Genomic DNA, 27,570 nt, shown 5'->3' on the forward strand with positions numbered 1-27,570 from the left:
AGATAAGCCTTTGGTATAATTTCAAAACAGGCAACACACAGGAGAAAACGGAATACAAAGACCACCTTCTAGTTCTGCACTGAAGGCGGCTTTTACAATCATTCCTCTTCCGTTTACTGCTGGAGTATGAGGCACTCCACGGTGACTCAGATCCCTGGAGTGACGTGACAGTTCGCCAGAAGTGAGCAGAGCGGGCACGTCTGGAATAGAGGGGTGTTTGCGACTCACCCCATTAAACCTGCTTCACAGCTGTGAGGCTAAGAGCCTCAGAGACTTGGGTTTAAATGCCAGCTCCACAAAGTCGTACGACAGCTCAGTCGACTGGGGTCTGACTCTTGGTTTCAGCCCAGGTAGTGCTCTCGGGGTCGGGAGATCGAGCCCCGCGGCAGTCCCAAGATTTCAAGGACCTGCCCCTGCTCCCACAAGCCGGCACGGACCAGCAGCCCACAGGAGGCCGCCTTCCCGGCCGCAAGCCACGCCATGGTCTTCAGAGGAGAGGCTCGGGAATCGCCCTCCTGCTTCCCCCCTGGTCCCCGGGGAGGGTCAGCCAGTACGGCCTCGTCCCAGCAAAACGCGTGCCATCCTGCCAGCTGAGCCAGAGCCTGTGTGTCGCACCAGCTCGTGACTTCTTCTCTGGATCCTCCTCCACCAGCCAGGGCCAGGGGTGTGGCTCCCGGCCACTCAGCACTGGGGGCCCCCGTCCCTCCTGCCCGTGGCTGGGTTCGGAGCTATCCTCTCCTCCTGGGGCTTCTCTGGGGGGCTCCTAAGTGCCTTCCGGCCTGGAGACTCCCTCTCTAGACCTCTCCCATCCTGCCGACGAATGTGGAAAACTCGGTGGCAATTTGTCAGTATGTAGCAAAAGCCGTAAAAACACCCAAGCTTGTTAAAACCAATAAATTCCACTTCTAGGACTCTATCCTAAATAAATAATGTTAGATTTAGAAGATGGCGTATGCTGCCAAATATATTCCATCGCTTCCACTAAATCTTAGAAGAAGGATGAAGCTGCGCTAACACGTTTACTGCGACGCCGCACGCTCAACAATGACAGGGGCAGAGAATCACGAATGTGAGGGTGTTTGTCCATTACTGTACTTGGGAAATATTTGGGAAATATGGCATCAGATGAGAACACATGTCTAGGTATTAAAATAAAAGTTATGTGGGGGAAGGGCACTTACTTCCCAAAGCAATTAAGACTGAGGTAGAAGAGGAGACCTGTTTTACTGCCATCTGGAAAACCATGAAAATTAGATGTTAAGAGAAAACAAACAGTGGTTTTCAATATGGGCCCAACAGAAGTTATAAGGGCAGGTGTTCTAAACTACACACAGATCCCTGCAAACAGACTGAGTTCCCGCATGGGCAGCTCCCATAGCATGCTCCTAAGAGACGACACAGAGTTCTCTGATACTGATGATCAGGGACTCCGCTCGGTAGGGGTTAGGTTGCTATGAACAGACAACATTCTCGATCTCTGCAATATCCTGTTAATTAAGTGAAAGTAAGCTGGCTACAGATCTGCAGATACAACACAATGTTGAGTGCTATAAAAAATTTATATGCAGAAAATATTCTAAAAGGAACCATAGGCGAGGCTCTATAATCAAGAGAAGGAGGAAGGAAAAAAAGAACTACCAATCCTGCCTTTTGGCTCCCTGGGTAGCACCACGGTGGCTGGGAAGAACCAGTGCCTTAAGCAGCAAAAAGGGAGCGAAGAAAGTGGCAGATTCATTTCCTAAGACAGCCTGGTATAATGTGAGAGCACCAGCTATGCTCAACATAAGAAACACTGGAAAACACTAGTCACGGGGACTCAGGAAACAAACTCACATCCGATTCCCTAAGGGCTGCGTTTCTGAAGGAAGCCTTGCTCATCTGTAGAATGATGAAGGTGCACTTAGAAAATTCAGGCTAATTACTGAGGAAATCCAAGACAAAAACTGCCTGATTTCCATGGCATGCGTCTTACCCAAGACAAAATGTGCTCCACGGTCAAAAAACATGGCAGACCATGATCAAAGCGCATGCCCAACTCAAGACTACCGATGGTTATTTACTTTGTCTATTTTGTGTTGGTTTTGCTAAAAAAAGGCAGCAATCAGATTCAGAAGTCCTCTTATGCTCATCACCAACAGGTCTGCTAAATTTGGAAAACGATGATAGAAATCACAGCCCCAAGATCTGCAAAGGACTTGAAAGAAGTGGTCAATACATTGATTCCAGAAAGCATCAAAAGACACAGAAAAGGCCTGTCAGTCCATTTATCCATTCCATGAATGTCTTGGTTAGAAAGTAAAAATGCTGAAAAAGTCCCAACTTTGAATTAGGAAAACTCACGGCAATTCGTGGTGAAGGCAGTAATTCTGGAAAAGCTACAGGGGTTGAGACCAGTGATCAAGTTGAATGAGCCAATGGATATGAGCCACCAATCCGAGAATCTGTTTAAAATTCACACAAGTAATGGTGACAAAAAAATCTTATTTGTGATCTTTAACTTCTGATCCTGCTTTTCACAGGCCGCCATGGACAAGCTAACCAGACAGATTCCAAAAACTGGTGGGCTAATACTGCCAGTCTTCCCTTATCTTTAACAATCTTATTTTTTTCCATCAACATATCACCTAGTTCCATTTTTCACCATGGTTAGACGACAAACAGTTATTTCAGAGATGACCGGACACCAAAATAACTTAGCCTGTGCTGGGGTGGTAGGTCTACAGATGTTTTTCTTTTTTTATCTCCTTTTTTCCAACATTTTCCAGATTAAAGAGTACATACTGCTTTTGAGACCAAAAAAGGGAAAAGTTATTTACAAGAGACTATGGACACTGGCTTCTCGGTGTCTGCGGGGTATTTCAGTTAGCAGGCCAAGTCAACTTCGCCAGCCTCATCCCCTTCTACATTCTTCACCACAATCTAAAATCCAAATGCAAAGGTCAATCCATTCCCACACCAGACTTGGGTCTGAACACCCCCCCCCACCTCATCTCTGAGGGGCTGCAAAGCTCTATGTCTATGAAGCTTTCCCCAGCTTGCTCTGACTTTCCGCACACAACTCCTCTGCCCTCCCCGCTCTCTGCCAGAGAGTGCCACTCTCTGCCACCCAGGACTGCAATCACTCACTGAAGATGTAAATTACTCAGCACTGGGCACAACTACAGCAATAACCAAATGAACGAATACAGAGAAAGAGACATCGAACAGAGACAATGTTTTCATACAAGTCCAATCTATTTGCTAACATACCACCATAATAACCTTACAAAGAAAGCGGGGGATAGGGGGTAATTAATATTCTTCAGCCAAGACCCTGCTTCGACATGGAAAGCAAACCCTTCTTTGTGGGAGAGCAGTTATCTCCCTTGGCACCATCTCCAAAGTCTCAAGACTTCTTAAAATAAACCAAGCTAGCCTATTTCACCTTAAAAATAACAGTAATAATGAAGGCTCGAGACATACGGACAATCATGATCTAGTAATGCTATATTTAGATGAAGAACTGAGACCAATGGAAGATGTCCTATATGTACAAACATGCTCAGGACACGACACCTAAGGAGTCTGGACAAATGACAAGGGGTCAGAGATACTGCTTCAACAGGCGTTCATGTCGACAATGTACATAAAACTAAGGCTTACATGCTCTTTGGTTCAGTAAAGATGATGATGCTAGTGAGGCAGGGGCATCCTAGCTTTATCCCAACCTGACCTTCCTTTGAAAATCAGGGAGTGTCCAAAAATGAGTATGATGGGAGCAAGGGTTCTGAACAACGGTAACAGAATCCTGCCACCATGGGGCTGTGAGCTCAACAGAAAGCAAAGACTAACGGGAAATATGTCTAGACAGACACCTAAGGCAAAGAATGGAAAGGGTTAAGTGGAAAGAAGCCAAATATGTTTGTGTACTAGGAGACCACCCATGGCCGTCCAAGAGCCTCCACCACCTCCCAGGCAAGCCTCTGAGAAGGGAGGCAGTCCCTAGAAAAATATCCACAAAGCAAATGCAGAAAAGGACCCTTTGTGAAAAAAAGCTGCTAGTCCAGAGCCACACCTAATGGGAGGGAACTAATGTCACATTACCCCCAAGGTCCCAGACTCAGACATAGACATCAGCCTTACCTGCACTTTCCACACCTCCTGGGTCAACAAATCTGGGAAGCAAACTTCACATCAACATCATTTTTGCACGTGATTTCCAGGTCAGAGGTGTTGGGTATGACTCGGGAAAATGAAAAGATTTAGCCTTTGATACAGGCCAGACTAAGAGGTAACGTTAAAGGGTAGAGAGAAGAGCGGCGTAGCTTTTCATGCTCCGCAGCCAAGTGCGTGCCCCCGGAGCTGGAGACAGCATCTTTAAATACACACAAGAACCCTGAAACACCCACAGATGAGATCTGAGTGTTCTGATCTTGGCAAGAACTCCGGGAAAAAGGTGGCCAAGCCTTATGATGCAGGAAAGTCTCTACTGCTAGAGGCCCCATCTTGGGCAAATGTCCAGAGTGGCCCCAAAGGAGGAAGACAGGCAGCAAGGGCAAGGTCGAGTGAGCTGTCGCATGAGCCGTGGTGGGCGTTTCATCATGGAAAGAGAAGGTCTGAATCCAGATTCACGAGCCCCGTGGTCAAGCAGCTCATTCCCCAGGAAGAGAAGAGTACACTGGCGCAGTATGATCAGAGGGGTTCAGAAATGCAGATTCTAGTGCCTACCAAACTGTAGATGGACGAACTCGGATAAATGGGACCCAGCCTCAAATAAAGAGAAAGGACTAAACACAGAAGTTCCTGCTGAGTCCCAAACTGACAGCTCCCCAACGGCCGAACTGGCTGCAGAGATTCCCCTGGAGCAAACCCTCACACAGGGCCACACGCCAACCAGCGACAAGTGTAGTGAACACCGCGCAGCTGTCACACTGGGGACTGAAGACCCAACAGTCACCTTCAGGCCGTGGCTGCCAAGGCCACGGGGGGCACTATGACAGTCACGGCCACCGCCACGACTCAAAAGTGAGATCACCAGGTCCGTCTCTGCCAGGCTAGCACCAGGCACACCTGCGACCCCGGTCCCACCCGGTCCTTCCAACAGCCAACGGCTGCAGCGGCACCCTGAGGGCTGGAGGAAAGGCTGTCTACGCTCTGCGTGCCGTGTTCAACAGGCTGTGGAGTCAACTGTCTATTTAGAAGATTCCCATTTAAAAAGAGGAAACAACGCTGGCATGGAAACGTATGGGAGTTAAACACGGGTTTAGAAACTGTCTAGAAACTGTCGATCCAGAGGAGCCGGTTCTCCGTGGCCACGCGAGTATTCTGCGTACAGTGGGAGAGCAGGCAGTCGGGGGACAGAGCAGTTCAGTCAGGGATTCCTGCGGCAAGAGCTGTAGGTTGTGTCGTCTATACTAAGAAGTTGACAAAAGCTGAAGGGGACACCTGGGTGGCTCACTTGGTTGGGTGTTTTCGACTCAAGTCATGATCCCAGGGTTTCGAGACCGAGCCCCAGGGGGGGCTCCTCACTCAGCGGGGAGTCTGCTTAGGATTCTCTCTCCTTCTCCCCACCTCTAGGCTCTCTCTTCTTAAATAAATATATCTTTAAAAAAAAAGAAGAAAAAAAATGAAAAAAGAAAGAAAAGAAAGTTGAAGGTACTAGGAAAAACTGGAGAGTACAATGTATGACAGGTAAAAAAACATAGAAAAGGGGAATTACGGTTTGCGTCACGTTAGGAACGAGGCTCTAGGAATAAGGATCCTAATGCAGAATTGAAAGTAACGAGAGGAAAAATCTGTAGCAGTCACTAAAGGCATATTCTTTCCAGATTCTGGGCTTCTATTTTCGTGGACTCTCCATTGCTTTTGCAGGGCCTCTTTCTCTGCCTGTCCCTGGAACACTGCTCCGAGGTTTGCCCGGGGCCCCTTCCCTCATGCTCCACACTGCGGCCCCACACGCCCCCGTGCTTCCACCTGGACGTGTCACCAGGCCCGAGCCCGCTCCGGCCACCCTCGCCCCCTGCTCCTTCTCGGGGCACCCCCTGCCACCGAGCACCGGTGCTGAAGCTGGAAACCTCGGCAACTGCGGCCGGGTGAGTTCAGGACACTGAACGACGGAGAGGGAGAGGACACCTGCTCTCTGACCAAGGTCTGAGAGAACCACCTTTAGGTCCCGCCTCAAGGACCTCGCTTCACTCGGCTGGGAAAGGCTGCAAGGTCGAAGCGAAGGGGAGCAACTGTCTGGAGCCGGCCACCGCGAAGAGCCGGACCTTACCTTTGAGTCGTAGGCGGACTGTTTGATGACCTCGGGCGCCATCCAGAACGGGGTGCCCACGAAGGTATTCCTTTTGATCTGCGTGTCCGTCAGCTGGCCCGCCACCCCGAAATCGGCCAGCTTCACCTCCCCATGTTCCGAGAGCAGGACGTTGGCAGCTGCAGAGTGAAAGCCGAGACGGCCCGACGTTACCTGCGGGGCAGCTCCACCCGCTGTGGCTTCGGGGGCCCGTGGTTCTGTCGCAGGGGATCGCAGGCTCGCCAAGGGCCAGCAGCACCGGTGCACTGCGGGGGAGATGCCCCCCGAGCCACCCCACCCAGGCGTGAGGAAGGCAGTCTCCCCACACATGCAGGATAACCTCCCTCGGGCGGAGAAGCACGAGCTCAGCTCCACAGCACCTTCCCACCCGCCTGGGGTGGGGGGCTTCCGAGGAGAACAAGCAAGACGCCTCCTTACCTTTAATATCTCTATGAATTTTCTTCTCGGAATGCAAATAATCAAGTCCTTTCAGGATTTCTCTTAAGATGGTAGCAATCTGAGTTTCATCTAAAGGGCCAGGTTCTAACTAATAAGAAAAGAACAATTAAAGTTACTTAAATGATCATCTTGGTTTTTTTTTTTTTTAAAAAAAAAGACTATTTATTTGAGAGAGTGAGTGCGTGCAAGAGAGAGCGTGAGCTGTGGGGAGAGGGAGGAGCAGGCTCCCCGCCGAGCAGGGGGCCCGATGCGGGGCTTGATCCCAAGGCCCTGGGATCGTGACCTGAGCCGAAGGCAGGCGCTTCACTGACCGAGCCACCCAGGAGCCCCTCAAACGATCATCTTAGAAATAGTCTGAGATGGCAGAACCGAGGCCCGAGTTACACGGACAAGATTAAAATCTAAAAACCTCTTCAGCCAGAAACAGACATTTTTGCCTAAACAATTAAAACATACTGAAAGAACCCACTGCCCCCATCCCTGCAACAAGAAAGTGAAGAAAGCCATGGAGGAAAAGACTGCTGAGCAGAAGTCAGGGCTGCAGGCCGACTGCCTTCTGAGGCCACCCCTGCCCCAGGACTTTCCAAATCTCAAGTCTGAAGACCTGGGGGAAGAGAGCGGACAGGGGCTCGATGCCTTGTGATGGGGGGGTTTTTTGTGACATAAGAAAAATAATAGTTGGGGCGCCTGGGTGGCTCAGTGGGTTAAGCCGCTGCCTTCGGCTCAGGTCATGATCGCAGGGTCCTGGGATCGAGCCCCGCATCGGGCTCTCTGCTCAGCGGGGAGCCTGCTTCCTCCTCTCTCTCTCTGCCTGCCTCTCTGCCTGCTTGTGATCTCTCTCTGTCAAATAAATAAATAAAATCTTTAAAAAAAAAAAAAGAAAAGAAAAGAAAAAAAAAAGAAAAATGATAGTTATTATATTACTCCAAACGTTATATTACCTCAGACTAGCCTCTGAAAACCTTTATTGTGAGAAACTCAAAAGAATTGATACTGATGATACGTCCCCTCTTTAAAAGGGGAAAATAAGGTCCAGAGCTCAGCTCGGACTGGGTTAAGAGCCCATCACCACCACACGGCAGGGAATTCAACCACAGCTAATAATTACACGAATCAGCAAAACCACCCGACATTCCCTGAAAGACTAATAAGGCAGCCATCAGAGAGCGGCCAGAATTCTCATAATTTACCATAGGATAATCCTTGTGTTGTTCTATTTTTAGCTCTCCGAGTGAACGCCATCATCACCCAAATTGTCACACTTTTTCAAAGGAAGCCACCACCCTACGACATTCGGAGTAACTTTTTTTTAAAGATTTATTTATTTTAGAGAACGAGAGCAAATGAGCATGAGCAGGAGGGGCAGAGGGAGAGAGAATCGGAAGCAGACTCGGCCCGGAGCCTGACGCGGGGCTCCAACCCATGATCCTGTGATCACGACCTGAGCTGAAGCTGAAAGTCGGACACTCGAGGGACTGCGCCACCAGGGCGCCCTCCCCGTGTAACTTTCTAAGACAGAGGAGCTTTACAGCCTGACCTGTGAATACGGAGAACCCACAGGTGCTGGGGGAGGGAGGTGACAGGCAAAGCGGGGTGGAGGGGAGTGGGAGGCACAGACCCGGACCCTGGGATCATGACCTGAGCTGAAGGCAGAGGCTTAACCCACTGAGCCACCCAGGCAGGGGGGTTGCTTTAAAGGGAATGAAACTAAGATGCTCTTACCACATGAGCATTCGACTGACACACAGACGCTGTCCTGGACAGACAAGCTGACTTGTGCATCTCAGGGCCTCGCCAGGAGGATGGCGACAGAATGGCTGTTTCACAGGCCTGGGCCGGGGGTCAGAGAGGTTCCCCTGGTCTCTTGGTGACAGCCGGACTCCTGCCTGGCATCCCCTTCTGGTTCATCCGGGGCTCACAGGCCCAGCTCAGTCTTCCAGAACAGGGTCCAGGCGTGCTGGGGGGGAGTGGGGGTGTGCGGGGCTCTTTCTCAAAGCCGGCCACTTCTCCTAAACCGCTGACCCAGAGTCTCCGGGACTCTGGCATCAGGCAGCAGTGCCCTGTGACCAGGCCGACCCCCTGGCAGTCTCCCGTGCAGGATACAGGGCGGGACAACATGGGGGGCACACTGGTTCTACGAGATGTGATGGGCTCGGAGGAGGTCACACCCTTGGGCCAACGAGCCTACCAAGAAGGACCCAGTTTCTAATTCAGATACTGTCCAAGGGCACCTGGGTGGCTTAGTCGGTGAAGCGCCTGCCTTCGGCTCAGGTCCGGATCTCAGATTAAGCCCCATGTCGGGCTCCCTGCTCAGTGCGGAGTCTGCTTCTCCTTCGCCTTGGCCCCTCCCCCAGCTCGTGCTCTCCCTTGCTCTCTCCCCTCCTAAAATGAATAAATAAAAAATCTTAGGGGCATCTGAGTGGCTCAGTGGGTTAAAGCCTCTGCCTTCAGCTTAGGTCATGATCTCAGGGTCCTGGGGTCAAGCCCCCCATCGGGCTCTCTGCTCAGCAGGGAGCCTGCTTCTTCCTCTCTCTGCCTGCCTCTCTGCCTACTTGTGATCTCTGTCAAATAAATAAATCTTTTTAAAAAATCTTTAAAAAAAAAAGTACTGTCCAAAGATTACCTCAGATGAAGGCAACACGTTGCACACTTTATTCCACAGAACCTAATTTTCCCCCAAATTATATGACCAAGAGTCTTATTTTCAAGAAACATACATTAAACTACTGTTCCAAAGAGCACAACCTGAAGACGCTGCCTTGTCCGTCTCCCCCACAGCTGTTTCTGCGTGTTCACAGGACGAAGACATTTCACTACTCAGAAAGGGGAACAGGCACTTTTCTCATAACCGAGGAGAGTGGGGGGAGGGCAAGGCTGCACGTGCACGTGGGCGTGCGTGCGCATGTGCAGGTGTGTGTGCATGCGTGTGCATGTGCGTGCATGCATGCGCTTGTGCACTGTGTGTGTGCGCGTGCGTACACATGCGCGGGTATGCACAAGCACGCTCATATTCACACCGGGACGCAGAAGGACAATCCAGTCGTCCCAAATCCTATCACGGAGCACAGGTTGCATTTCCTCCTCCGGCAGGGTACCCAGATCAGGAGGGACGTCTGACTAGACTTGGATTTAACCACCCCCTCCCTTCTGCTATCAAGTCTCCGGAAAGGAACAGCAACGCCGCCTGTGGCCACCACCAAGGGGAAAGAGGAGCGGGGAAACTAACTAAAACCCCTTCCCTGGACCATTAAGTGCTGGCTCTCCAATTAATAGACACATAGTTACGCCCTCTTAAACGTGACCTAAACACCCCCCACGGGTGATTTACATGCCATGGGAAGGTGGGAGATCCCCGGTGCTGTCGAAGTCACTGCAGAAGGTCTGCAGTTGTTCGGGACCCAGACTTCTCCACAGGTGGGGAAGCCCGGGGTGAGCTAAGTTTGCAGAGTGATACGTTAACCTCTTCCACCACTAACATTTCTAAGCAATATCAACGTGGCGGTCTCTACCACGAAGAGGGATGTGGGCTTTTCAAATAATTTTTATAAAAGAAAGACTCCCGGGTGCCTGGGTGGCTCAGTGGGTTAAGCCGCTGCCTTCGGCTCAGGTCATGATCCCAGGGTCCTGGGATCGAGCCCCACATCGGGCTCTCTGCTCAGCGGGGAGCCTGCTTCCCTTTCTCTGTGCCTGCCTCTCTGCCTACTTGTGATCTCTGTCTGTCAAATAAATAAAATCTTTAAAAAAAAAAAAAAAGAAAGAAAGAAAGAAAGACTCCCAGGAAAAACACTGAGATTGCATCTCACTTCTGGGTGACTTCGAACTCCCTCTCCCGAGTCTGCTCTTCCCTCCTTCCTCGGCAACGCGGACCCTCAGCCAGGCATGCAACTGGGGGCCACGCGGGCCAGGGTCCGAGGCAGCAGGCTTTGCCGTGTGACTAAGTCTCATTCATGGAATATGCATAGAAGTGACGGCCCCTTGCTGGTCTCGGCCTTGAGAACACTGGCAGCAAGAGAGGACAGTGACTGAAGACCACGGGAAACCACAGGTTACAGATGGCAGAGCCACCGTCCAGAGCAGGGCCCTGACGACCACGTGGACTGGAGCCCAGTGACCCCCCGCCCCTGGAAGCGGGACAAACAGAGTGGACCCTCGAACAATGTCGGGGTTAGACAGTTGAAAATCTGCAGACAACTTCTGATTCCCCAAAAGCTTAACTACTAACAGCCTACTGTCCACTAGAAGCCTTATAGATAACATAAATGGTCTCTTAACATTCGTTTTGTATGGTACGTGTAGTGCATAGTATATTACAGAAGAAAATGGTATTAAGAAAATCATAAAAAAGAGAAAATACATTTACAGCACTGTCCCGTACAGGGGAAATCTGCATGCAAGTGGACCCGGGCAGTGGAAACCCGTGTTGTTCCAGGGTCAACCAGCCCTCTCTCCTGTTGGAGGCACCGTTTGGGGGCCACTGCAGTAACCGCTTAGCCTAACATTAACGAACAGGCCATCTCATTGCTTTAAATCGTGTTGCATGTTCATGTTTAAGTCTGTCAACCATCTCTTGCCTGACTGAGTGACCACTTCAGGGCGCAGGGGTTCTTCTAAACTGGACTCCAAGGCCAGCCCTGACAGTGTCCTGCAGAGACTGAGCTGTCACTACCCATCTCCCCGACTCCGGCCTTCTGCTGCGGACGCTGCCTGCGAGCGGCTCCATCCACCCCAGCTGGCTTCCTTCTCCCTGCGGCACTTTCCGACATCCAGTTTGACTCTCTTCTCTCAGCAGAATACGGCTCCGTGCCAGGGGGATTTCCTTCTGCCTCGTTCGCTGCCGAAACTTCCCGCGGCTGGAACAGTGCCCGACGCATAGCAGGCACACAACAACATTTTCTGAATGAAAAATGAATTCACCTGAAACCTATCACATTTCAAGTCATGAAGTCTTCAACCGCACAATACCTGTTATATTTGTAAGTCAGGGCACGCCAGAAGCAGACAAAACTTGAGAAATTATTTACACACGTGGGTTTCAAACCAGAACCCAGCGTTTCCTCACAGTGCCTTCTAGGGCTTCGATGGGGAACCAAGGAACATTTTATTTCAATTTGCTCATTACCTTTCAAATTAAAAAAACAATCAACAGATCAAGCACACTCATATGTGTGCATTCAAAATAAAATATATGCTTATTTTACTCAAACATTCCTGGCTCCCAACAACTCAGCTATATATTGCAATGGGGCACCTGACTGGCTCCGTCCGAAGAGCGCGCAGCTCCTGATCTTGGCGTCATGGGTTCAAGCCCCACGCTGGGTGCAGACATTACTAAACAAAACAACAAAATGAAACAAAACAAAAAACCTAAACTGTGTCTGAAACTATTCTTCATGCCAAATCCCATCTTTTGCTGCTCAAGTAACGGGTTAAGGGTGTCAGCTGCATTTTCTTCAAGTCAAGAAGAAGGCAATTCCAGAACAGAGGAAGAGCAGCTCCCAGGGACACACCCTCCAACAGTATCAGTGTATCTTCTGCCCCACAGAGAGAGGCCCCTGCTGCACCCAGACAACAGGACTGGGAAGTTCAAGGGTACGACAGCCCCTCAGTGCCCCACAAAAAGCAGACCTGTGCGAATTCCACAGTGGAATTTATGAAGCCTTCTGGTTGCGTCCTTCAACTTGTCTTATCTGTGGGGCCCATGATTTACCTAGAGGCCAAGCAGCAGCAGACCAGGATCCTCAACCCATCTTCAGCCTGTGGTGAAGTCGCTCTCCGATCTCAGGCCGCTTCCAGATGTAATAAATGGCAGCAGGGAGCGGGTCTGCCATTCTCCTGCGCTCCGAGAGCTCACACCGCTGCTGCCTCCGAGAGCTCGGGGGCAGGGGTCCGCGGAAGCACGCTCATACCCAGACAGCTCCCTATCTACGACCCAAACACCCCACTTCCCACTGGGGAACATCCAGGCAATTCTACCTCTGTCTCCCATCCCATCCTAGAGCCGGCCTCCCTGTGGAACCTCAATTCCAGAATGACAAGCAAGCCCCGCTAAAGTTAACTACCAGACATGGTCAAAAGGCAATGTCGGCTGAAGGAGGGCGGCCATCGTCCTGTCCCAGGCTACAGTGTCATTAAGGTTTAAGGCAAGGAATTCAACTACCATCTAAGAGCGTAAGTAAAAAGATCCGATAACCACAATGCAGAGAGAAAAAGCAAAAAACCAAATCTGCACACGGTACTTCAACACCCGTACTGACAAGAATGGGGAGGGGTTGCAGAGACAGCCGTCCACCTCTGACCAGTCGGAAGCCTTAGACCAGGTTTCATTCTGCTGGGGACTGAATTGTTGTGCCCACCCTCACCACTGAAAATTCAAATGTTGAAAACCCACCACCCAATCTGATGGTTTTAGGTGGTGGAGCCTACCCCCCCTCCCCCGGTGGTGATGAGATCACGTGTGTGGAGTCCTCAGGGACAGGGTTAGTGCCCTTCTCAAGGATAGGTCAGGGAGCTGCTCTGGGGCTCTCTGCTCCGCCTCATGCAGAGATACAAGACACCACCCTCAAGCCAGGAAGCAGTCCTCACAAGACCCCAATCCGCCCATGCCTTGAGCTTGGACTTCCCAGCCTCCAGTGGGAACTATGAGAAACCCATGTTTGTTGCCTGAGTCCCCAGTCCACGGTAATCTGTCATGGCCGCCCAAGCTGACCATGTCAGCTGCTGAGTGCATGAAGAGAAAAGATGAATCTAGAAAGTCAAAGATGAAGAAAGAGCCAGAGAGAGCTACATGTTCTGAGGGATGGCATGGCCCTCTCCCTGACCAAGGCACACGTGGTCGCCTTTCCTCCACAGACCCTGACACGTGAGGCTCCTCCAAAGCCACACATAGACATATTAGCAGTATGCCTCTTACCAGAGAGACATTTAATAAAAGCAAGGTTAATTTTTCAGGAAAAAGCCCCAGAATCCATATATTCAGCTACATGGTATCCAATATTATATGCAATAATATTCTCATTCTTAAAATCTTTCAAAAACAAATAACAGATCCTCTCAAAATAATCCTAACAGTTTTCAACATTCAAAAAGTAATTCTTGTCTCCTATTATGAATGCGTCATCTTTGCAGGCTGGGGACCAGCCAACAGCAAGGGGATATGAGAAAGATACAACGAAGTCAGAGGGACAGGATGAACAATGTGGGGCCAGGGAAGGCCCCAAGCTTTGCCGCTGGGCACAACGAGGTCCAAAGTCCAGTTTTACTTGCTAGCTGGGACACCCAACCTCACAGCCTCTCCACTGGCTGGTCAATTAAAATGAGATGACTCAGGACGTCCAAAAAAGAGGCCTGGCTCTCGTCAATGAGGCCATCAATGTGGATGCTGGAGAGCATCTGCTAGGACTGATACCAAACAACATTTTTTTTTTTTTTTTAAGTGGAGAGTTCTACACCTCCTTCCAATTGTAATGTCTAAAATTTCACAGACTTCAAAGCTCCAAAGGCAATTGCCACTAAATAAATTACTGTGGCATTAAGAATGAATAAACCAGGGCAGCGAGGCTAGAGCGGCTTCTCTGAAAGGCTCAGTGTGGAGGACAGAGTCCCTGCAAACAATCTCCCCCGCGTGCCACAAAGGCGCTGCCCTCAAGGTAACAGTAAATCTAATTACCCAAAATGAGATTATTTTCTACATTCCTGTAGCAGTTCCCACAAAGGTAAAAAATGAAAAACTCTTTGTGTCCTGTATTTATGGAAAAGATGCAAAGCCAGCCAGGAAATTTATCCAGCTCTGCTGCTGCTTTTCTCATTCTAACCGTTGATCCGGTATTAAATCCTTTCTTGAAACTTCTCCTTGAACACTACTTAGACTGATTGCTTTCATGGTTTATAACATGATAGGCTATTTTAAAATTGGGTACATGATCCTTTTAGAGATACATAAAGTTTTAGAGGTTTACCTTGCCCCCAAAAAACGACTAATTGCTACTCCCACTGTGAGAAAGAAATCTCTTAACCAAAGGGCTTTTCTTTCCTTAGTGGATAAAATCTGTGTAAGACTATAATCATTAAAACACACAGGCTTTCCAGCAACCACTCTGAGAGCAGGGAAAACTGCAGGACCATCAGCCAGACAACCGTCACCTTTTAACACAAAAGTGGCAGACAAGGCTGGTCCTAGAAATGACCACGTGGGCACCCCAAGCCAGCCCTTCCAGGACAGGTGCTGAGTGCCCTGATTCCAGAGCATAACCACCGTGGGGACAAGATGTCAAGTGCTAAACAACTACGGGAGTTTTTAAAAAATTGTTCTGCCTCCATGTGTTTCTAGGACAACTGAAGCAATGCTTACGATTCACTGCTCATCTGTAAGCATCTGGCCAAAGCCAACACGCTGCCATGTTTCACTGAGAGCAGCAAGGTGCAGACTGGGGCTCTGAGGTCAACCCCTGGCGAGCTTCCGCTGGCTCACATGCAGACTGGCAAGAAGGTCCGGGGCCAGCCAGGGGACAAAACCACGGGGGTGGGGCCAGCTCCGCTGTCAACACGCCACCAGCACCAGCAAGGCCACCACACGTGCGACTGAGAAACAGGAGTGCGCACCCCCCCCCCAGGCTTGCCCCCCACTCCCATGGGTGACACGGCTCTGCCGCGGTCACAGGCTGCTGGCCTGCTGAAATCAGGTACGCTTTAAAAACCGTGGTTCTAATTAGTTACAAATGGAAATGTTACAGGCACATTTTGGAAGCTAAGCTATACTATCTGAAATACGAAACAATAACGGGATCTCCGCTGCACCAAAGTTAAAAGCAGTTTTGGAAGACAAGCTAACAAATGGCTCCCAAGGAAGGCAATGATAGGATCCTTCACCGCTTCTACGAACAAATTCCCTGGCTTCCCAGGAAACAGCAGAACCGGTTTCAAAAGTAGAACTAGGGGCTCCCTGGGGGCTCAGTGGGTTGAGCGCCCAACTCTCGGTTTTGGCTCAGGTCACGATCACAGGGTCGTGATATCCAGCACCCCCCCAGCCCCCCCAACTCAGCAGGGAGTCTGCTTGGGATTCTTTTCCTCTGCCCCTCCCCCCACTCATGGACGTTCTCTCTCTCAAATAAATCAATCTTTTAAAAAGGGGAAACTATAATTTCTAGTAATATTATTAGAAATTAAATTATAAGGGAAAGTCTGGTCCCCTTTCCGTGCAACTGAGGAGGGAAACACAAGTGGATAAAAACAGAATTACCTTTACAACCAAGATTTACTGAGAAGAGCTCTGATGCGTATTCAGCCATGGGGCAGGGGGTACTTACTAGATCTAGCGCGGAGCCTCCACCAAGGTATTCCATTATTATCCATAACTTAGTGTCCTACAGAAACAAAAAGAGGGTAATTATTTTTAATAAACAAAACCAGAAAAAAATTTAAATAATGTCGGGGGCGGGGGGTGTTTCACTGTTCTTTTGGAACTGGAAATTTCCAAACACGTGACAGCAAGAGAAGCGTGTGCAAATGAGTCCCGTGCAGGAGTGGCCTCAAGACACGGTAGGCGACCACGGCTTGTCCCCGCCTGCATCAGGAGCTCGGACGCAACAGGTTCTGGACCTGCTGAGCCAGAAATCTCTGAAGAGGGGACGGACAAGCTCAGTCCGTGATCCTCGGCAACAGCGGGGTTTGGGAACCAGTCCCCAAGGCCCATCACAGGGCCGGCGTTGGTCACACACATTCCCCCGCATGTCAACCGGGAGGCGCCCAGAGTGCCCGGCCCCGGGGCCCAGCCACTGCCCTTCGTCGCCTGCAGCTCTGGGCTGTGCAGGGGCGGCCCTCACGCCCTGTAAGCTGAGGGAAGGGGATGCTCCCGAGGGGGGACAGCAGCACAGCCTCTCATCCACCAGTTTCCCACAGCCTGAAAGCTACAGGAGTTTTCAGGGAGCTTTCCAGAACAGCAGGCCCCAAACCAAGTCTTGAGTTTGTGTGCTCGCCAGTGTCCACTTGGTATCTTTTCCCTCCGTGTTTCCTAAAACCGCTCAGCCCCCATGACTTCCAGGGCTCTGTTTTTAAACACAAATCCCAAAGCGATGCTCCCCTGAAAGCCAAGAAGCAAGCCACAGTGCACAGGGAGCACCCCTGGGGCAGTCAGGAGCCTGCGGGCTCAGGGACCAGCCACACCAGGGTTCGGATCCTGACCCTCCTGACAGCCTGAGGGATTCAGGTAGTTGTTTCCTCTCTGAGCATCTGATCTAATCTAGTGCCTGACCCACAGCAAGCAGGCAAGGTCGACAACTAGTGACACGGACCCTCGTCACAGCACTGGTGGCGAGTAACCCGTGAGTGGTGCTGGGGCTGGAGGACCCGGCACACCCCAGGCACGGGGAGACGGGTCTGGTCCCTGGCCTGGGCAGTAAACACATGGGCGGACGTGAAGCAGCCGCTTCTTACTGACTCAGTCCTGTGTGGAAGCTGTAGTGGACGTCAGCGAGCTCTGGGTCCCTGCAGGGTGGAAGCGAGCCCTCCCTCTTCAGAGTATCCCCAGGGGCCCTCCACACTCCTGGTTCCAACAGGGCGGACTCTGACCGCCTGCTCTTCTGGAACCCTGGAACAGTTTCTCTGGCCTTTTCGCCCCCCGAGGAAGACGGGGGGGCGGAAAACCCTCTCCTGCCTCCCTCCCCCACACCCCGTGCGAACTTTCACTTTAGCAACTCCTGGTCGGATTTTAGATTCACGAGTCCGTGTTTCCTACCAACAGCAAACTACGCGCCTGGGGACAGTGGGGCGCGGTCAAGCTCAGGCGTGTCAGTTACCCACTGTCAAGGAAGGGCGAACTGTGCCGGCCACACGTTCGCTTCCGAGAGGCAACGACACCCGCACCACATTTGTAAAATACATTCCTTGTAAAATTTCAACTAAATTCTGACATCTGGAGTCGATTCTAAGATATTCTAGACAGTCCAAGTTTTACTGCCTATAGAGCGTTTTCTCAAGCTTATAAATGCCCTTGACGTCTGGTACGACAGACAATTTCAGCAGCAGAGACTGGACGGGGGGCACAGAAGCCTGAATGATGTGTTTGGGATCTACCTTCCACATACAAACATTTTACCACCACGACCACCCCTCCACCCCCGCCATAGGCACCTGCTGGGAACAGGGGGTTCTGATTCTGAGAGAACTTCCCACCAGAAAGACTATTCTCTGGCCTTCCTTCCATTTTGTAATTGAGCCTAATGCCAGGCAGACACAGCCCCTGCTTCTCGAGAAATGTTTGTGTTATTCCAACAAGGAATTCCAAAAGCATCTCATCTGACAGAAATAAATTATCCCAAGGAACAACCAATACCATTTTGGAGAACACGGGAACTCGACATTCTCCTTCCATGAAAAACTTGGAACTCTACATCTCTACTCCCAAGGCCGCTGTGAGGGTGCTGTCTGACCCAGCTCCCATCCCTCTGCTGTCACGGCCGTGAAGGTAGACTCAGTGGGTCATCACCCTGTCACTCCCATCTGCTGCTGGCTGTGACCAGGACGCCCTGAGGGGGCCACCACACTGCTTCCCACACTCACCTGCCCACCTGTTCCCCAGCACTAGGCTCCTCTCTCCCAAATCCCTGAGGGGTTAGCCCAGCAGGGAACTACCCACCAAGGAAATAAAAAATAACTCTTTCAACACACTACTCTTCTCCTTCCAGGGAGCCGCACTGACCGGTTCCCCATGCTGTCCTAATACCTCGGGGGCACGTAAGCCACAGCGGATCAGCAGCAAACCAAGTGCCCCCATCTCTCGTTGTACAGGCTTCACCTCCTAGAAGGGGAGGGAATGAAAGACCAGCCCTGCGTCCGCTGTATCCAGCTCTTTCCTGGTGGCACATCTGCTGGCGTCTGAAGGCTGTCCCAACACAAGGGCCACCAGATCCGAGGACCCCCGGTTAACAGCGTTAGGTCATGCGGCTTAAATACCGTGGCCAGGGGGCCTGTAACTAACGTGCTCCTCCTCCAGGTCCACTGGCGCCACTGATCAGGAACAGGTTCTCTGGCTGACCCCCGTTGGCCAAACTGGCTTTTCCAGCTCACTGGGTGAGCCGCTCACTTGCATGGGAGGTGGCCCGGGAATTGGGGTCAGTGACCCCACCGGCCCTCCACTGTGTATGCTCAGTCCCCACTCCCTTGGGCCGAGGAGCCGCAGGGCAGCTTGCCAGGGGCCGGCACAGGAGGCGGCGATAAGCAGGGGAGGCGCCTGCCCTTCCGCACGGAGCTGGCCTTCGGAAGCCCAAGACAGACCTCGACAACTGTTCCCTGAACTCTGTCAAGAGTAGGTGCCAAGAGAGGGTACAGCAGGGACCTGCCGGATCGCAGAGTTGGAACTTGTCTCTCTTCATATAAGCCCGAATGAGGAGCTGGCTCTGGGGCTGGGGGCGATGCGGAGGGAGGGGACCAGGGGAAGGGAGGACAAGTACAGGTGAGCCAACAGAAGCGAAGCTGTAAGGCAAGGCAGAAGGGACACCAAGGACCTCATGGAGGGAAGGCACGGAGGCGAGGGCGCCCCGATGCAGAGTGACCTCGAGTGTGCGACAGAGAGAGGCCAATCTTGTAGCCTGTGCTAAACATTTCAGATTCCCCCTAAAAGTCACTGGAGGGCACCAGAGTAGATGCCCACTTTGGAGTAAGCCTTGGACATGGGTGGAGAAGGAAGCAGAGAGTAGCTGCAGGCTTGGGCGGAGGCCCGCGCAGAGAGAGAGGTGGAGCTGGGGAGGCAGATGTGATGGGGCCTGGGGGTACACAGGGACATCAAGGTCACATCCAGACTTGACCTCACTCAGATGAACCCCCGACATCAACATCTACCGACAGGGAGCCCCGGCGAGGGGAGGGGGTGTGACAAGTTTGTGGACAGGTGGGTGAAGGAGTCCACAGGTCATTCACGGAGCAAGAATGACTCTCCTTTCTCTTTGAAAACAAAATGAAACAATACATTCTGGTTTTAAGATAACTGACAGCTCGCACTAAACTGCAGAGTGAATTCCCACCTCTATCTCAGGGAGGCCGCCCCCCACTCACAGGCACCCACGCGTCCCCTGCTCTCACGCCACCCTCCCCACCCGCGTCCCGGGACGCACCGAGCTCCAAAGCCCGCCAGATCCCGCACAGCTGCTCCTGCCCCGCACGAGTGAAGACTCACAGGGCAACGCCCCCTAGGACATGCACCCCTAGGACATAACCCCCTCCCCTCTCGGGGACATGCAACCCTAGGACATAGCCACCTCCCTCGGGCCACCAGGGGCCACAAACGTCTGTCCCCATCTTCCTCCTGCCTCAGAGAAAGAGGTCTGTCTCATCCTCTGTCCAAGAGCAGCGTGCCAACCGTGCTCCCTGGCCACCCATCCCCTTCTCCCAGTGGCCCCCAGTCCCGCTACTGATGCCATCACTCGATCTGCCACCTTCCCTTGGAGACTCCTTCTCCACAGCCCCAACCCTCCGTATCAATCATTCTCTCCCTTTCTATAGGCTGACTCTTCCCCCATGGTCCCGATGAGCCCTAAAAGCTCCGGGTTCTGCTTTGCCTCTCCTGGCTCAAATTCCCGAACCATAAGCTCAGCTGCTGACTTCTCTTCCCCACCAAAAGGCAAGGGGGCTAGGAATAAACTCTGCCTCCCTCCCAACCTGGACAAGGACACAGATGCTCTGGTTATCATGAAAACCAGGAAGAGCGCGAAGGGACAGATCCTAGGATCTGGGGGAGCATCTTGTGCAGGCACGTAACCTGTGTCCCATCAGGAGCTCACCTGCGGGCTCCATCCCACCTCCCAGGCAGGACACATGTGCAACACAAGACAGACAAGGTCACTTACCACGGCCATGAGTCAGGACTCCGAGTAAGCTCCACCACCACGGACCCTAAAGCACACGCCCACGAGGCAGTAAATGGATGAGCTGGGGAGAGCGGAGGCTGGGCTCTGGGGGAGGCAGGCAGGCACTTTCTCTGTGCCCTGCGTCAAGCCTTCTCGTCCTCGGCACCCCCGACATCTGAGGCCGGGGGAGCCTCGGCTGTCTGTCGGGGAGCTGCCCTGTGCATGCGGGATAGTTGAGCAGCGTTCCTGGCCCTCCCCCGACTAGATGTCAGTAACACACCCCCAATGCTGATCACCGACATGTCTCCAGGCAGCACCGTGTCTTCTGGGGGCCAGAACCGCCCCCACCAAAAACCCCTGCACTACACGGCCAAGGTCGATAAGCCTCAGGTGGCACTGGACCACCAGTGCTGAGCGCTCATGCTCTCCTCCATGGCAGAGCCACTACACCCCCTGAAACCTCCAGCAGGAAAGTCATCACTTACGCACTACGAGATGCTAGGCTTCGATTTCCCCATCCATAAAAAGATGGTCATAACCTGCTTCTAAACCTCCAAGTTCAACTGACAGTATAATGAGACTGTGATGAACATGGACGCACTTTGCAAAGTTCAAGGGGCCACACACAAACAACGTGCTACTAGCTTTATCAACATGGTCACCCGTAAGTGCCTTAAAATAGCCCGGTAAAACCAAAACAGCCCAATTAACAAGTTACTAAATAGTATCTTCCTGCATGGGAGTGTCTGAGCAACATGAAATCTGGAACAATGATTCATACACATTCCACGCTGGAATGAAAAAAATAACTACTGCCCTACGAGCCTGAGACAAGAATGTCTGACAAGGACGGTCTGGCTTGAGGGACACAGCAACCTGTCCTCAGTTACCAAGCGCCGCCTAGATGTGGACTCACGACCCTCATAAAACCTCCAAATCATGACTTGTGGGGCGCTCTCAGAAGAATAAATCAGAAAAGCTCTTAAAACATGAATGATTTTAAGCAGAGTAATTTCATTTTTAAAACACCTCAAAAATGTAAATTATAAGCGACCTCGTGATACAATTTTCTCATAAGTGAAAGAAAATGGTTCCTTTATTTAAAAAATTCACATTTCGAAATTTAAAAGGTACCAAAATGTATACGGTGAGAACCGTCCCTCTCCCCCTGGCCCCGGGGTACCCAGCCTTTGTCCCCAAACTACCAACACATGTGGTGCAACCTCAAAGAAAATGCTCTCCACAAAACCTACAAACTCCTTCTCCCCTTTATGCAGATGGTAACATTCTGTGCACTGCTCTGTACCTTGCTTCTCCTTGGAACATTCTCTATTTGACTATAAAGAAATTCCTCTTCTTTTTTTAACCATAACTAACCCATGCCACACCGACAACACGGAGTTGTTCCCAGTCTTCTGCTATCACGAGCCAAGTGTCAAGGAAGAACCTCACATGTTTTCACTTTGAAGAGTTCCGGGAAATGGAGCTTCTAGGTCAAAGGAACCCACATGAATTTTAACAAATAATGACAAATTACTCTTCAAAGAACCCATCTCGATCCATACCCCTACCAGCAACGTAGGAGTGCCAATTTCCCCTTTCCTTCGCCAACAGCGTAATGAAACTTTTTCTTGTCATTGTCATAAGCTGAATTTCGTGCCCCCCCCAAATTCATAGGCTGAAGTCCTAACCCCCAGTTCAAGATTTGTATAGCTGACCCTTGAACACCAAGGGATTAGAGATGCTGACACCCTCTTACCCGCTGCCGGAGCCCCAGATCCGCAGAGAACTTGCAAGTCCTCAACAACTTTACTGATGGCCTGCTGCTGACCACAACCTCACCGGGAATGCCCTTACACTGTCTGGAGAAAAGGTTATTCAGGAAAAAGCACTGACAGAGCTGTAAAAACTCTGCACCCACGAGTGGACCTGTGCAGCTCCAAGGGTCAACACTACGCAGAGACTGGGTCTTTAAAGAGGTAATTAAGTTAAGAATCAAGGCACCAGGGTGGGCCCTGATCCAACATGGCTGGCATCCTTCTAGGAGATGAGGACACAGGCACACGCCCTGGGACCACGGGAGAAGGGGGGCGTCTACGAGCCTCAGAGGGGACCAACCCCACCGATGCCTTGCCCTCTGACTTCCAGCCTCCAGAACTGGGAGGAAATAAACATGTGCTGTTTACGGCACCGGGACTGTGGTACTTTGTTATGGGAGCCCTAGAACATGATGACAGAATCCACGAGCAGGGGAAAATGTCTCTCAGGACGTATCCTTCTCTGATCGTAGGCTGAACAACTTCACATACCAAAGAGTCGTGACTGCTTTTCTCTCTGTGAACCGTCCTCCATCTCCATCCTTTGTCCGTGTCTCTACGGGCTTACAGGGCCTTTTTCAGAGGCAGTAACTTCTTAACATCTTAGGGAAAATAGCCTCTTCTCCCATAAGCTACAGACACAGCAGTTTCCTCATTCGGCTTTTGATTCTGCTTCCTGTAACTTCTGCTTAAAGAAATTAATCTGATGTCAACGCAACAAGAGCGCAGCTTCCAGGCAAACTCTCCCTGAATGGTCTGGAAACACTTCCTGAGAGCCTGGGATGGGTGAGCGAGCTGGCCCCCACATGAACAAGCCCCAGGGGCTTCACGGACATCCAGCAAAAACTTACAACCAGGCAAATGAGATGGGGCAGCGTCCACACAGCTAACACAGAATGAGATTTTACAGCAGGAATTCCCAAGTTCTGCTCTGCGTCTGCACTGCAGTCAGAGGCCTCCAGATCCATGACCCACAATACAGGAGGCTTTATTAAAACAATGCCAGCTCCCAGCCTTAGAATATGGCGGTCTTCTTAGTGGAGGGGAAGGTGGCTGGGCGGTTCAGTCGGCACCTAAGTCTTGATTTCGGCTCAGGTCATGATCTCAGGGTCCGGGATGGAGCCCCGTGTGGGGCTCCGCGCTCAGTGGCGAGTCTGCATGAGCACGCTCCCTCCTTCTGCCCCTCCCCCACCCATGAGTGTGCCCATGCACCCTCTCTCTCTCTCAAGTAAATACATCTTTTAAAAAAAAGGATATGGCTTCCAAAGCAAAGGCCTCTATGGTAGAAAGAGAATCATTCCCACCTACAGAGGATGAAGAGGTCACCCAGATGAGAACGGGGAAGAGGAAAGAGAATCCAGGCTTCCCTCTTCCAGGCCCTAAGAGGAGGACAAAAGTGCTCCAACGCAGGGAAATTCTTCTAGTGTTGGAAACACATTATGAAGTGGGAGAAAGGCCCTATATACAGAAACCAGCTAAAAATAGGTTGTACTGGAAAGCAGACAAAGAAAAAAATAAGTCAACTAAAAATTATTTGACCAAACCCTTAACCCAAAGGGAAAAAAATCAAAATCTTCACTACAGATCAGGCGAAAATGATGTTGGAAACACTACGCACAGGCATCTCTCATTCTTCTGCAGGCTCACCAATGGAAGGTCTGTGGCAAGCCCGTGCTGAGTGAGTGTACGGGCGCCATTTTACCAACAGCACTGGCTCGCTCCATGTCTCTGTGTCACATACTGGTAATCCTCACACTGCAAACTTTCTCATTAGTGTCGTATTTCTTTTTTTCTTTTTTCTTTTTTTTTTTTAAGATTTTATTTATTTATTTGACAGGCAGAGATCACAAGCAGGCAGAGAGGGAGGAAGAAGTAGGCTCCCTGCTGAGCAGAGAGCCCGATGTGGGGCTCGATCCCAGGACCCTGGGATCATGACCCGAGCCGAAGGCAGCGGCTTTAACCACTGAGCCACCCAGGCGCCCAGTGTCATATTTCTTATGGGGATCTATGACCAGTGATGTTTGATGTTACCAATGTCCTTGTTTGGGGGCATCACAAACCTCGCCCGTAAAAGAGGAGGAGCTTAACAAGTACGTGTGGTATGTCCTGGAAGCTCGACCAACTCGCCATTCCCCTGTCTCTTCTGGCCTCCCTGTTCTCTAAGACACAACAATATTGACTTTAGGCCAATGAATAACCCTACAACAGCTTCCAAATGTTCAAGTGAATGAAAGAGCCATATATCTCTCACTTTTAATCAAAAACAAAAAATGAGTAAGCTTACTGAAGAAGGTATGTCCAAACCCAAGACAAGCCTAGGTCTCTTGTGCCAATCAGCCAAGTTGTGAATGCAAAAGGAACCTTCCTGAAGGAAATTAAATGTGTTACTCCAGTGAACACACAAATGATGAGAAAGGAAAGGAGCCTTATTGCTGATGAGCAGTATGAAGTCAACTCCACAAAAGCCGAGAGAGGTCAGGTAACTGCAGGAGAAAAGTCTGAAGATAGCAGAGAGGCAGGTTCCTATGACTTAAGGAAAGACGTCGTCTCCATAAATAAAAGTACAAAGTGAAGCAGCAAGTGATGATGTAGAAATGCATCACGTCATCCCAAAGTTTCCTGAGATCACGAATGATGGTGGCTGCACGCAACAGATTCTCAATTTGGACGAAACAGCCTTCTGCTGGAAGACGATGCCACACTGGACCCTCGCAGCTACAGAGGAGAAATAAGTGCTGGCTACGGAGCTTCAAAGGACAGGCTGAGTCTCTGGTCAGGGGCTAATGCAGCTGGTGACGAAGGTGAAGCCAGTGCTCAGTGACTATTCGGAAACTCCCAGGGCCCTGAAGAATGGGCCAAATCTACCCTGCCTGTCCTCTCTACATGAAACCACCAAGCCTGAATGACAGAGCACATCTGTTTACAATACCGTTTACCATATTATTTTAAGCCCACTGTTGAGACATTACTTCTCACAACAAAGGATTCCTTTTACAATGTTACTGCTCAGTGTTAATGGTCACCCGAGGGCTCTGGTGGAGACGTGCTGTGAGATTCACAGCATCTTCGTGTTGTGTGAACAACATCCACTCTGCAGTCCAGGGCTCACAGTCATTCTGACTTTCCAGTCTAAGGATTTAATACATCTCCTCAAGCTATAGCTGCCATTAAGTTGATGGATCTGGGCAAAGTCAACTGAGAACCTTCTGGAAAGGATCCACCATTCTAGATGCCACTAAGAACATTCATGATGGAAAGGGTCAAAATTATCAACACAAACAGGAGTTTGGAAAAAGTTGATTCCAACCCTCATGAATGATGTCGAGGGGTTCAAAACTTCAGGGGAGGAGGTCACTGAGGACGTGGTGGAAACAGCAAGAGACCAGAGTTAGAAGTGGAGCCTGAAGATGGGCTAAATCACCGCAATCTCAGGATTTAACGGACGAGGAGATGCTCTTCATGGAGGAGCCAAGAAACTGGTTTCTTGAGATGGGATCTGCTCCTGGAGAAGATGCAGCAAAGACTGTTGAAATGACAGCAAAGGACTGAGACTATGACACACACTTAATTGATAAGGCAGTGACAGGGTTTGAGAGCACTGACGCCAGCTGGGTATAACAGCATCCAACATCACGGTACACTACCGAGAAGCTACTTGGGAAAGGAAGAGTCAATCAATGCAGCAAACTTCAATGTTGTATTAAGAAACTGCCACAGCGACCCCAACCTGCAGCAACCACCACCCCGACCCTGAGAAATGGTCAAGATTTCTCAGCAATAAAGTGTTTTATAATTAAAGTATGTACACTGCTTTTTTAGACAAAGTGTTATGATTGCACACTTAGCAGACTACAATATAAACGTAACTTTTCTGAAAGCATAACTTTTACGTGTACTTGAGAGCCAAAAAATTCGTTGGTCTTGTTTTAGTATTCAATATTGAGCTTGACTGCCATGGTCTGAAACCAAACCCGCAGGATCCATGAGGTCTGCCTGTATAGCAAAAGCTATATATACAGTACAGCCAAAGATGTACTCAGAGGAAAACTCACAGCATGGTATATTTTCATTACCACACCAAAAAAATAAAACGAAAAATAAAGAAATGTTGAGTGTTCAACCCATAAGCTAGGAAGGAAGGAAAAAGGAAACCAAGAAAAGCAAAGCAAAGACTAAAGATAAAGACATATGCATATTGGAAAATATTAAAATGAGAAATGTGTCATTTTTTTAAATGACAACTTCCATTTACTGCAATCAAGAAAAAAACAGGCAATACACGATATTTGCAAATACAGCAATAAAGAAAATTACCAACAATTTTCTAAATGCAAATAGAAAAGATCACAATATTTCATGAATAGTAAATCTGAAAATCCAGAATGAAACATAATTTCTTTGTAACGTACGAATTAAAATTAACTCAAGCAAGCCCAAGGCCTATAGACAGAAAAGGAGTCGGGGGAAGAAACGGATCAATTTCCTTCCTCTACAAGCATCTACATAAAGACGGACAGCAAGCAAGAAGATCAGATGGTTTTTGCCTTTGAGTGATTTCAAACCTTGGAAGAACAGAATGTATCCTAGCACCATCCTGAGGAACAGGCATTTCATGGCATCGCCACATACTAAAACACCCGCAAGAGGCAGGGTTGGGAAAGCCCCGTGGTTCCCACTGAAGGACGATGCGCAGCAGGGAGAGGAGAGAGTTGTGGGAACCCAGGCGCCTCTCAGCACCAGAGATGCAGCGCAGCCTAGGAGAGGAGCCATCAGCTAACAAGAGTCATTGGCCCCAAAACTTATTTCTAAAGAAAAAAAGGTGCCCTTGGAAATAAGTGAATGTTGGGTGTGAGTCTCTTTGCACAGAAAGCTTCCACCTTACACTAGCATCACCCGCCCCAGCCCGACCAGCTCCTGCCTGTCCCCCCCGCCCCGCCTGTCCCCACCTGCTCCCCTGCGCCTGCCCTCCCGCCTGCCCCAACTACAGCGCTTTTGGGGGTCCGGGCTCCCCTCCACATCTGCAGTGGTCCGCCTGTGATCAGACGAGTACCTCCTTGTAGGGAGAATAAGGTTGCTGTCCCCCGGGCCGCCTCTCACCTGTGACCACCAGGGGCTGAGCTGGCTGCGAGGTGGTGCTGGCCCAGGGCATTTAGGGAAGGAGGGGAGAGCTGTCCGCAGCCTGGGGACA

At 50.5% G+C, this 27,570-nt stretch overlaps 1 protein-coding gene and 1 pseudogene across 3 annotated transcripts in view; one reads left to right on the top strand and one right to left on the bottom strand.

The window, feature by feature from the left end:
• STK24 (serine/threonine kinase 24) overlaps window positions 1–27,570 on the bottom strand; it is a 112,510-nt gene that overhangs the window by 10,786 nt on the left and 74,154 nt on the right. For all 3 annotated transcript variants that reach the window (XM_044249996.1, XM_044249995.1, XM_044249992.1), the window contains exons 3-5: window positions 16,033–16,089; window positions 6,710–6,818; window positions 6,254–6,411 (exon numbers count right to left, since the gene is read on the bottom strand). In XM_044249996.1, coding sequence (XP_044105931.1) covers window positions 6,254–6,411; window positions 6,710–6,818; window positions 16,033–16,089 — 324 coding nt within the window. The remainder of the gene's footprint in view (window positions 1–6,253; window positions 6,412–6,709; window positions 6,819–16,032; window positions 16,090–27,570) is intronic.
• On the top strand, window positions 481–2,449 carry LOC122907282 (annotated as a pseudogene).

The sequence above is a fragment of the Neovison vison genome, chromosome 5, assembly GCF_020171115.1.
Source record: "Neovison vison isolate M4711 chromosome 5, ASM_NN_V1, whole genome shotgun sequence".
NCBI classification, from domain to species: Eukaryota; Metazoa; Chordata; class Mammalia; order Carnivora; family Mustelidae; genus Neogale; species Neogale vison.